We start from the raw sequence: 12,796 nt of genomic DNA, 5'->3' as shown, positions 1-12,796 counted from the left end.
ACACACACACACACACACACACACACACACACCATAGTAGAAAATTCCATGCTCTTGAAACAATGTCTTAACACTTTTAAAATTTAGACTCTATATGATAATGCTATTGGAAAGCACTCATATTCCTTTCGTGTGTTTCTTTATATAATGTGACGGGAACAATTTAAAAATAAATGCTTATACAAATTGTATTTGCTTCAGTAAGTTAACCATTAACTTAAGAAAATTCATTTTACATTCATCATTTTTTCTTAGAGATAATATAATTCATTTGCAATGTTTTGAGTGAAATTATTCAGCTTAATTTCACACACAAAATATTACATTTTGGGGTGAGGTGGAGTGCCATTTTCTATTCTAATAGATCTACCTAGTATCCTACTACCAGAATTCTACATATATTTATTCATAGCAAAAAATCATAATTTTGAACTTTACAATGGTTAAGGAGGTGTTTTACTCTTATGTGATCTAATCACATCAAGATTAATCAGATTCTTATTTCTCAAAGTTAGACATCTCTCTTAAATGTCAAATGATTATGAGGAAACAATGGATAGATACTGCTTCTATACAGCAACAAATGCACCAGTTGAAAAATGAGATAATAATATTTTGTGTTTTCAAAATTCACTCTTTCAATGGCTCCACTTTCTCAAGTGAAATATTTTACAAAACCTCAATAAACTGATAAAAGCAGAGCTTAAGAGGGGAAGCTACCGCTGCCCTCCTTCCCATCCTCTCCCCAACTCCGTAAACCCCTGAAGCATCTTTTTATGAGAACACAGTTTAAAAATGGCCACCTAGGGCCCATTATAGAAATCTAATAATGAAGATAAAGGCAGTTTCCGTGATGTGGGCTTCAGTACCTACCCTGTACCCAATCTCCATGACTCTCTGAGGTTCTGAAACAAAAAATCATTCTAGTGTTATTGTTTCCTTGACCAACTCAGTTTGTGGTACCTGTGACCTTGGAGTTAGGTTTTGATATCCTAAGCATTTGTGTCTTTACCTATCAGACAAAGATATAAAAAATAACTTTACACTCATACACAGAAAGAGGGCCACTAGAGATGCACCTCATTCATGTGACATTAACACTTCTTTGGGAACCTTTATCTACAAGCCTCCTGCTTCACCCAGGCCCTACCTTGTATTCTTGGATAACTCCATTCTGATGATCCAGAGGAGGAGGATCCCAGGAAACACTTATGCTGGTGCTGTTGTGGCTTCCAACTGTTAGCACAGTGACAGACTGTGGCGGAGCACTTGGGGCTGTAGAGCGAGTAATTGGAATAAACATAGACTCTAAGTCTTGGTGCACATTAATGCTGCTTACCAAATATGAGTATAAAGGCAAGATTCATGAAGTTCTGGTTTCCAGTAGTTTTGAATTTGTAATAATGTGTTTAATAGAGATAGTTTTTAAAAAAGTTCTTTATATATAACAGATATATTTAAAGCAAATACAACAGCTGTGCTGATAATGTACTCAATAATAAATTTAGAAGTTTATTCTAATTTCTAATTAGTGTTTTCTAATAGTTCTAACATTCTAATGAGTGTTTTCTCTATGCCCAGTACTGAGCTGAGTGTCAGATGTATTTCTCACAATAACCTCAGGCAGTAAAAACAAAGATTATTTCAGTTTTACAGATAAAGGAAGAAAAGTCTACTGCCAGAGACTTATCTAAGTCAGACAAGGCAGAATTTGAACCCAAGTATGTCTGATTCTAGAATTCTGATACTGTTGATAGCAGAGCTATCAAAAATACTCCAAGAGGATGTATTCCAAAATGTTATCAGTCATTATGTCTAACTGTTGGAAATTATTGACAATCTTTTTGTTTTATTTTTGTTTAATAAACAAAAACAGAAGCACAGTTATAAATTTTGCCAACACAGGAAAAAAATGCCATCTGTTTTCATATTGGGAAAAAAAATTGACTGTTTTATATTTACCCATAATTTAAGGTTTAAACTTATTTCATATTGATGGGCAAGGAACTCTGTAGATATGAATAAAAACAGCTCATGTTGAGTCTAATGTGAAGTGATCATATTTTAATTTCCTACAATTCTCTCCCTTTATGTTTTTTCCTATAACTTATTATAACCATACTGAGAAAAGATGAGGAGAAAAAAATTCTGATTTTAGATTGCAGCATCTCCCACGCAGTACATCCAAGAGCTAAAAGATACTAATTTTGCAGGGAATCTCAATCAATTCTCAGTGAATTTCTGAGTTTAGACCAAAAGTAAGAAAAGCAAAATCAAATTACTCACAGATATTAAGGGATTTTATATAAAAGGATCAATGCTTTTATAATTACACAGTTTAGTTATTTGAAAAAATATGTACAGCTGAATCATAAAAGATATTTTTAAAGCCTGCCAATTGGGTCTCCCATGTTTGGTGAATTTTCATGACTTACTTCACTGAGGTAGGGCCAATTTTCATTAAGATACAGGACACACACAGACATCTTACCCCAATACTGATTTCTATCATTCCTCAGTGTGATAATATTGTTCCAAAATGTGGCACGATAACGTAAATCCAACCACTTGTCTACCAGTTTTGGTTATTAAGTAGACTGCATTGAAAAATAACACTTTGGAAAACTGGTTTCTCATCGGCCTTGTTGCCGGCTTGGAGAGAACCCCATGCCCGCTGCCCGGCAGCTCAGTTACTCCAGGGCTCAGCTTGCACCGCAGTGAAAGAACCGGAATCACCGCTCATCGCTCCCAGACACAACCCCGCAGAATCCCATTTGTCATCTTCAGAGATGAATGTATACTGAGCGGTGACCAACGTCTAATCTAGAGGAGAAGTCTAACTGAAGTGAAGTTGGTTTTTGGAAGTGTGCTTCAAACAGCATGCTGAATAAGTTTGCCCACCCCACTCATTAGTACTACAAATTTTCAGCATAAAAGTAAAACTGAATGGTGGATAAAGATACTGTTACTGTTTTTAGTATTTTTTCATTACACATCCTAAAAGTAGATTAATGATGCCTTTAGAAATATGCATTTCTGACCATGTCAGTATATCACACTATAAAGTAATGTAAAGTTAATGTTTTTGCTGTGCTGCTTATTATATTTATAACTTAAAACCCCTTTGGTCAAACATGAGCATCTCCATATTAGCATGAGCAACATATATACAAAATATATTCTTAAGGCTGATATTTCCCAATTATGTGAAATATACTTAGAAAAAAACGTTTTTTACTGAAGCTATGTAAATAAAATTAGGAGAAAAGCAAAAAAGGGTGGGAATTTATTATACTTGACATCTGACTTTTTGTACTTTGATGATACCATTTATTATAAGCCTCTAGTTTAGTGACCAAGACACAGTAAATGGACTGGTTGAGACTTACAATAATTTCATGTCCATCAAATATTGACTTTAAAGTATCTGTAGGCAAGAAAACTTCCAAGTAGCGGGGGAGGAGGGAATGTCACTAAGAAGAAAGCTGTTGAAAACATGCAAGTAGGCTTCTGAATTAGAAATTTTGAGTCAGACTAGCAAAGCCCACACGGAAGGAGGATTATAAAAGAAACATCATGCTTTACCACACCAAAAATGAGGAGTGACAATGAACAGCCTGTGTTATTGAGTTTCCAGGATCTGTCCATTAATTAAGCCCAATGAGCTATTTCCATGTTTAAAAAAAAATGGAAAATACAATCAAATTCCAGTGTACTAACAACCAAGATTTGGAACAAATGTTGACTTAAGAGAAATTGGAATTACAAGAATGTCATTCTTTTAATTGTCAGATTCTAGGGAATTCTTAGAATTAAAGGAAAAATATGATACTTCCTGGATTTACTTTTAGAGTCTTGCCACTTTTCTAAAAAAAGATGATAAACTAGGAACTTCATCAAAATTTGGTTTCATTATAGTTAAAGTTTGGTTCATGTTAGAAATCTGAATACTGACCTTCTTCAGTAGTACGAACTGTTCTAGATTCACTATCCATTCCCTGGAACTCATTAAAATAAGGTCGGACTTTAATTTCGTAAGTCACCCCCTTTTTCAGATTGATTAAGACAGCACTTCGCTCAGTTGGGACTTTGGCATCTAAATTCTGCCATGTTGAGGCAACCTGCAGTCCTGAAGTCTGACGATACATCACTCGGTAGCCTTGAATAAATTGGGGCTGGCGATCAACCTGGAAAACAGCAAAAAGCTTTTGAAACCAAAATGGAAGTATGTTAGACTTCACAGTGGACCCATCCTCATTTCTCTGACCTCTATTTCAGTATTCATCAACTGTTATGTGAATAATGCCATGGCATTCTAATCCACCTCACTGATTCTAATATCCTCTTCCAATTCTGAGTTCACATTGCACCTAAGTTAGTATTTCCAAAATGAAGAGTGGAACAACTCTTTAAAGTATGTTTAAAATACTTTATAGTATCTAAGATACTACTTAAATCATTTCAAATTCCTTGGAATGCACAAAGGCCTGTCAAGATGAAGACTTGCTAATTTTTCTAACTTTATTTCTCATAGGTTTGTCCTTTTCCTGTATTCAACAGTTGCAGTTTGTATGGTTTGATATGTAATGTGCATACGTCACAGGAATTTCCATTCTAATTCATTGTCTATTTATTAATACCGTCACTCACTCAAAACATGTTTTTGAGATCCTACTAACAGGTACCAGATATTCTGCTAAACTTGTGGGATGAAGTGGGAGAATTAAAGCAGAGAGTCAGACCAGGCCTGCCCTTGTTTTGTTTCAAATCCGGGTGGAAGGTGGACATTACCTATTAATCACCCAAACAATGATCAAGTTATATTCATAACAAATAAACAAAAACAGATGTTATGAATTAAATGTACAAGGAACAAAGAAAGCTAGGGTGTAGAGGAAGTGGATTGAATTAGGTTTGGGAGATGAAGTTTCTCTGAAGAAGAACAAGTACTGAAATCTGCAAGGACACTAGGATTTATCCAGAGGAAAAGCAGGAACAGCATGTATAAAATTCCTATGGCAGGAAGCAGTCTATGAGAGATATCAAAAGTTGTGGAGCTAGTAACTACTTTAAATGCATATGAAAATCTTATGCACATTAACAAATATTAAATGAAAGATGTTTATGAATTTTACAACTTCTGGCCCCCTTCAATTGTCCCACTATGGGCACAATTTGACAACTTTCTTGATCTTTTCATTCATTTAAAATACAAAAGATAAGTAGTTGTTTTTAACGAAAATCTGAGATTTTGAAACTGAAACCCATATCAAATTGATATGAAAAAGTGTTTACATATAACAATTTACATGAAAATTGAATACAGAGAAATGCAAGCTAAAAAAATGAAACATGTTCCTTTATACATTTACTAAAAAATTTTTATTGGAGATTTTCCATTGTTTCATTTTCAGGGAGAAGAGCACTTTTAGCTTTTTTGCACATTTTTAATATTTTGCCATCTTTCTAGACATGCTTGATTTAAATATAGCTATAAATTAATATTCAATATATTATAGTTTAATTGACATATTCTAAGAAGCCTTTAACTTAACATATTTCACTGTCAAATAAAGTGTAAGATTTAATGGAGAAGAGATGGAGGAACCTCACTTCAGGACAGTTGCAGAGAAAGAGTAAACAGACAAAGTGATGATGGAAATGATATTTCAGCTTTTTAAAAATTGCTTTATCTAACTGTTAACACATTATAAGCAAAAGGTATTCTATTGTATATTAACTTATAACATTTCTCCTTTAGTTGCAGCATTTTTAACTGTTTTTAAGTGAAAGCAGAATATTTAAAAATAAAGAACTGCAATAAAAATACAGTGGAACAAAGGGACATTTTTCTATATTTCGAATGTCCAAACTGGAAAAATCCATGAAGTTGGTGAGCATGAACATATGTGTTCCTATGTGTAGCTCTATAATATAATATATAGCTATGGAATCCAGTTTCACAGATGAGTCTCAACAAGAAAGAATTTCTTCACCCACCTGACAACTTTCTAACCCTGAAAAAATTTCTGGAATTAGTGATACAGTTGTATGAGGTTATGCCAAGAAAAAGAGCCCAGCTCAGACACCAAAGCTCATGATCTTAGAATCTTCACTCACAGCACCAGCTTGTGCTTGTACCAACAAACATATATTTGAAAAGAAGTGTCTCTGACATTACAAAACAAGGCTAATAAAAAACAAGAAGTTAAATTTATGAGAGCCAAAGAGAGATGCTTTTCATCAAAACTGTCATTTTTCAGAAATTCCTTGCAGCATGTGTTAAAACAATATTAAGCTTGCATTTTATAAACTTCTCTGCATTCACTTTAAGTGAATTTATATACTGAAGGAAAGACATAACTCACAATAATAGCTTGTTAATACTGAAAGAAGCAAGCTGTGTTTTAAGGAAGAACATTAAGCAGCTGTTTCTAGATGAAGGGAGTCTGTAAATCAGGGTAAATTGGTTTTATCCATGTTTGGTTTTCATTAATTAAGTGTTTTAGGGACTTCATGAAGCTAATATTTACTACACAACATGGCCTTGCTCACTTCACTGTACCCTACCTCCTTCCTCAGCATATTCTAATGGCCTACTTAGGAACTAAATAGTTGAACTTCATTTTGTGCAGTTGCAATACTGCAATTTGTTGTTGCAGGTGGAAGCTAAAATAAAAATGCTGACCATCACCTTTAAAAAAAAAAAGGTGGAATTTTTATTAGATATGTATTCTACACCATGGACTTTTGGAGCACATTTTTGACAGGTGGTCATTTTCAAGTTAAACCATCTGCTTGTCACTAGTTTTATTAACATTCTGGTTATAAGGAGGATTTTCTTTTTCAGTTGATTATAATTAGAATCTGGCTTCAAATCCATGGGTTTATAGATTTCTTAAAATTGGTATTTTTCTGAAACATGAATAAAAAGAGTTGCCTTAAGGAAAGAAATGAAATGCTGAAGAGAGCTTTAGTCTTCCAGTCATAAGGTCTCACTTGAGTTACAGTTCAGCCTCTTAAACTTTTTGAGCCTCAGTTTACTTAATTTGCTCAAGTAACACCCATATTACAACAGTGCAGAAACAATTAAATGACTTATGTTAGCTAAAGCACTTTCTGAATTTTAGAGATGCAAGATGATAAGGCATCATTAAGTAAGGGACATCCTATAAAAAGGGCAACCATATGTGGTCTTTAATTCAGCACTTTTATTAAGATATTTAAGTGAGATGCTTAATACCTGTCTTTTCAATCAAAGAGAAGTTTCATTTAAACTGAAAATTCAAGTGAGTTTTCTTTGGAGGGCTCAGCCTGCTAAGTGACTGATCTGGATTTAGCTGAGTTCTAAAGTTCTAGTTTGTCAATTCACTTTTTCAATGCCAGTGGCTGTGACGTTTAAGGGAAGAAAGGGTCGGGGATTTTTTTTGTGCTTTAACAAAACAAAAAGTATACACAAAAAAAACTAGAATTATCATTTTAAAATAGATTTATTTCGTTCGTTTATCATTTTTGCCTATGCTCATTAAAAGAGCAGTCATTTTTAGAAAGTGGCCTTTGCTTACTATTAATTCTTCAAGATTAACCTTGGGACAGGTGGGTGGTTTTTCCAGTACAAATGTCCTATGTATTTGGTAATTGAATCCTGCCATCCATTGGTAAAACACCTCCACTGGCCCCAAACCTAAAGACATGGGCTGGGGAGAATATTTCTCTTCTAAACCCCAACAAATCTTTAACTCAAATATGAACAATGTGATAATTTAAAAAACATATACATTTCTCAAGTTGGAATATGACATGGAAATAAGATATTTGGTTATGATTTTGACCCCACCTCCAGTCTGACTTTATTTCACTAAATTTACCTCTCAAGTACATGCTTATTTCATGTGTAACTACTAATTCATGAGAAACAATACCCTGTGATATAATTGAACACTTTCTTCTTAAAATAAGGACAAAAATGTTATGATTGATTTGATCATTCAGTGATCAGTTATTGAAAGGGAATTTCATAACAGATGCTCTGCTCTGAAAAAACAAAAATGAAATACATAGACTCCAGACCCACAAAAGTCAAGTTCAGAAGCAAGAGTGATATGCAAATTAGTAATGACAAGCTTCTTAGGATACAGAGATGAATATGACAGGGCCACTCTCCTGAAAGAACTCCCAGACTACTGACTTGCAATTTTGATCTAATTTGATTTATTCTTTTAAACTCAGTGACTTTTCAAGTGATTAACTTCACAAACATAATGACTTTGATTCTTGCTCAAATAATTCCCACATTTAGAAACTTCCCACAAAGTAATTCCCTTTAAAACTCCCAACAGAGCAGACTTTTTCAATTGAGAATGAGGAAAAAATCTGTCATTAAAAGTCCAACAACTATTTCCTTGGCTTTGTTAGCTTTGCATCTAGTCGGAGTTACATAAGGATAGGAGAGGCACGGCAGATAATACCCCTACTGTGTGACTCGAAAAATGCTGAGGTCATTATGTTTCCTTCATGGGGACAGAAGAATAGAAACCATTATATGCAGAAAACAGGATGAGTCTATGTGAAATTACATCAAAAATGGAATTAGAAACAATGTAATCCTAAATAATACTCTTAAAATATTATAAACCTAGTCTTATTTTTCGTTAAAGTATTACCCAGTTTTGTACTCATAGGCCAAAAATTTGACTGACCAGTTTAAGAAGTAACAAAATACCCTGTCTAGGATGATACGTTAAAATTCCACCATTCCTTCTGACTAAATATTTGTTACAGTGTATCTTTAAAGTGAAAAACACAAAAAGCAGATTTAAAATAAGAGAGTTCTAATTCTATCTTTACCTATAAATAGACATGGAATATTTTGACTTAGAGTCATTCTCTTATTGCAGTAACAACCTAAATTCAGAAGACAGAACACATTAAGTTTATATTGCAATCAATCTATTTTTAATCAATTTACTCTTTTATGTGTAGAATATTTTTCTTTGTTGCTGTTGATTATACCTTGATTTTAAATGGTGAGGATTTTTATTAGTATTGTTTGGTTTATTTACTTTTTCCTTTTTTGGTTTGTTTTCTTAAAGGAATAAAGAAGACAACCATTAACATAGCCTGTGAAAACTTACCGTCCATGTGACTTGAACAGTGGTGGGAGTCAGAACAACTGGAATATGAAGACGAACAATGACATCTCCTAGTTCTTTCTGTACTTGTCTGTGGTCCACTCCTTGGGCTGGTGGGCTGATATCTAGGGGTAGATAACCATTCCCTAATTTTGAACATCCATGGTAAAATTCCCATGTATATTATTTAAGCCAATATTTTGGCATTAGAAATAATTACAAGGGAAAAGATAAAAACTGTGTGACAAAAAAATCATTAGAGCATATTTATATACATACTACTGTGTTAGAACATAATTTGAGAGATGAGATTTATATCACTGAAATTATATTAATAAAAGAGTGTTTGCCATTTCTTACCCCCATTCCAACAGATTGTTGAGGAAGATCTATTATTTTCTTATTAAATAAAAAAGTATAGGCTGCCAGACTTTCCCTAGAAACATCAGTTTTATCTAATGTTGGCCTATGGAGGGATTTTCCCAAGTAGTTAATGATGCCATATCTGAAAACTGCTGTTTAGGAATTTGCTTAATCCGTTGTCCCAATTAGTGGATTGTGTGTTCTTACGCCTTGAACTATTTTGGTCTGGGAGCATGGAAGGGAAAGCAGGTGGCAAGGCCTGGGGAAGTGAATTATGTTGCTAAAAGTAAACAAACTAAGGGAAAGAAGGGACAAAGCTCCTCAAAATTTACAAAGATATTTGTGACTGAAAAACTTAGAATACTGATGAAATGTTCTAAAGCAATAACTTTTGAGCAATATTCCAGTGATATGACAAAAGGTAATGCCCTTGCTTTTTTGGAAGTGATAGGTGGAGGGGTGAGGGAGAATCATGGCATTTGTATCGGTACGTGCTCAGCCACATCGCTCTGCCCCCTGATGTGCCATTCTCCTATATTCTACTGTCTTGTCACACACAATGGCTTATAATCTAAGTGACCAGAAAGTAAAACAAATACATTATAGACATTCAAGCACATCAAATTGATATCAAATGTAACACATACTCAAATCAATATCTTTAACTGGTACACTGCAATAGTAAGTTGAATTTTTTTCCTCCAACTACCTTATTTAAGGAAGGAAGTCCAATTTAAAATGATTTATTTTCTTAATCTTGTTTGCTCCTATTTTCTCAGGCCACAATGCAACACTCTTGCAAAAATATTAAGTGGGTATCTCAGCCATAATTTAAATTGGGTACACTAACATAAATTGGGACATAAATAATTGGGAACTACACGTTGGTGATTTTTTTTTCCAATTTGACTTAACATAAACAACAAAGCAAGTTTTACTTGATTTAGAAAATAAAAAAATTATTATGTGAATAATATTACTCTTTGCTGATGTACCTCTGTGGTCTGTCTATGGGGATGTTGACACTACTAGTATTTGCTGCCTGACTAAAGTAAAAGATTTCTAAATTCTATATTTAATATCTTTGAAAAATAAGAGCTTCCACAGGAAAATGTTCTTTGAAAAGAAATGCTTTGCTGCTGAAAGTGTGGTCAAAAATGATTCTGACATTCAGACACAAAACATGAGTTTTCCTATTAAACATCTGTTAAGAGAACATTAGTCTTTTGCTCTATATACTCTCTCAACTGGAACAGGCCAGATCACAAACAACTTTTCATTAATCTTTTTTGACCTTTTCACTGAGAAGTTATTTTTTGAGTCAAGATTTAGTGACTGGCTCAGTTATTGAATGATCAAGAAGGTCTGCCAGATTTAATCACACCAGCCGTCTTCCCCATTTGATTATCTCCCCACCCTCCATTCAGCTACACACAAAAACTATTTCTATCTATACAGGTAAAAATGACCTAGGTAGTATAATTTTTTGGCTTAAAACCATACACCTCTTCCTTTTCCAGTTCAATAGTTTAATTTACTCATTAAATTCAGACACACTAAAAACAACTGGATCCAAGCAGGGTAAAATATAATCACTTTTAGATCTTCAAATTCCTTGTACTTTTTGTTTCTCTTGAGACAAATTCTTTACCTACAGGCCCTTTATCATTATGGAGAATTAATCACAGTACTGCTTAGAGAACAATGGAACAGCGGCATTCTCTCCTCCCTTGACTGTCATCATGTCAGCAACGGTGCAAAGTCACGTGGTGACTTTATTTCATTTGATTTCTTTAAGGCACCCTTCTCTGTTATAATAGCATGCTAGTTACTATCACTGAACTACATTGTAATTATAATAATATTTTTGTGGCTGCATGGTGCTTTTCATAGCATGAAAATACATTTTGAATTATATCTCATTCAAAGCCTCTTACAAATAAGAAATAATTAACCCTTTCTCAAAACCCTGTGGGAAATCCGTTGTAACAAATAATAAAGTCACCACTTCCATTTTATTGATTCCCTCATCTGCTAGTAGGAAGGACAATTGTAATGCTGGAGAGACAGGCCACTAAAAATGAGATGATGGATCTTCCATTTTTATCTTATAATATTCTGGGTGGAGTTTTTTTTGTTAGCCTAAAGAATGGCATACCTCAAAAAGAAAACTTAATTTACTGCTTTCTGAAACCAACTGGTCCTTTGACATCTGGTTTCAGAAAATTCACTGGAGGGCCCCTTAATATACAGACTGCTGGCCCCATCTCAGAGTGTCCGAGTTGAGGCCTGAGAATCTGCATTTCTATCATGATCACAAGGTGATGCAGAAGCTGCTTCTGTAGGAATTACACTTGGACACCCCCTGCACTTTAGAAAGAGAATTCCTGAAAACAGGATGTAACATTAATATCCCAATTGGGGCATCTTATTCTTTATCTTATTAAAGACAACTTTTTGCTACTCTATAACTTATTTAAAAGAAGAAGAAATATTTTTCCTCCTTTTGAAATATAGCAAAGCCCTAACTTGGTTAATTTTCTCTTCTTATATGAATATACTCAATTATCTTGTTTACTTTTCACTAAACTCACCCTGACAGCTGCAGAAAGAAGACACACTCACCAAGGTGAACATCAAGTTTCCTGCTCCTTCACTGGACCAGGTATAGTGAACTTTATAACAAGAAATGCAGACACATTTATCATTGCTCATATAATCCCTTTGTTCTTAAGGATCTGTTTAAAATGTCCTTCTAGAGACAGTCATGTTTACAACCACTGAAATTACCTTGTGTGCGCACAGGATCTGACACAGGGCTTGGGTCACTGAGACCTTGGGGGTTGATAGCTCTGACAGTGAATAAATAGATTGTATTGGGCCGCAGTCCTCTCACTGTATAGAGGGTGGTCTTTACGTGGTTTGCCACTGTCTGCCAGCTATTGCTCACCGATTGGCTGAAACATGAACAGAACTTCCATTTAAAGAACAGTCATAAAGGTATTGGAAATGGAGTTGGGTATCAATGACAAAGGTTAATGGCTGAAAATTAAACACACACACACACAACACTTGAAGTGTTCAGCCCAATAAATGAAACATTTGGATGATTTCAGTTTATTCAACAACAAAGCCGAGCCCACCTAACGAAGTGCCATGCACAACAAAATTAAACTCAGCCCAGAAGATGTGACAGCCCTTTGCTAATGCACAGCAGCCCACTAAATGAATACCTGTAAAAAGAACAGAGGCCAAGATCACAACATCAAGTTTATACAATAAATATGGTCCTCGTAAATGTA

At 34.3% G+C, this 12,796-nt stretch overlaps 1 protein-coding gene across 6 annotated transcripts in view; it reads right to left on the bottom strand.

Moving 5' to 3' along the window:
- The window catches only part of ROBO2 (roundabout guidance receptor 2), a 662,153-nt gene that overhangs the window by 75,266 nt on the left and 574,091 nt on the right, over positions 1-12,796 (bottom strand). For all 6 annotated transcript variants that reach the window (XM_036881516.2, XM_057501769.1, XM_057501770.1 and 3 more), the window contains 4 exons: positions 12,285-12,451; positions 9,135-9,256; positions 3,956-4,187; positions 1,151-1,275 (listed from right to left, as the gene is read on the bottom strand). In XM_036881516.2, the coding sequence (XP_036737411.1) occupies positions 1,151-1,275; positions 3,956-4,187; positions 9,135-9,256; positions 12,285-12,451 (646 nt within the window). The remainder of the gene's footprint in view (positions 1-1,150; positions 1,276-3,955; positions 4,188-9,134; positions 9,257-12,284; positions 12,452-12,796) is intronic.

The sequence above is a fragment of the Manis pentadactyla genome, chromosome 1 (assembly GCF_030020395.1).
Source record: "Manis pentadactyla isolate mManPen7 chromosome 1, mManPen7.hap1, whole genome shotgun sequence".
NCBI lineage: Eukaryota > Metazoa > Chordata > Mammalia > Pholidota > Manidae > Manis > Manis pentadactyla.
The sequence above is the reverse complement of the archived record's forward strand: the minus strand, read 5'-3'. Positions and strand labels throughout refer to the sequence as shown.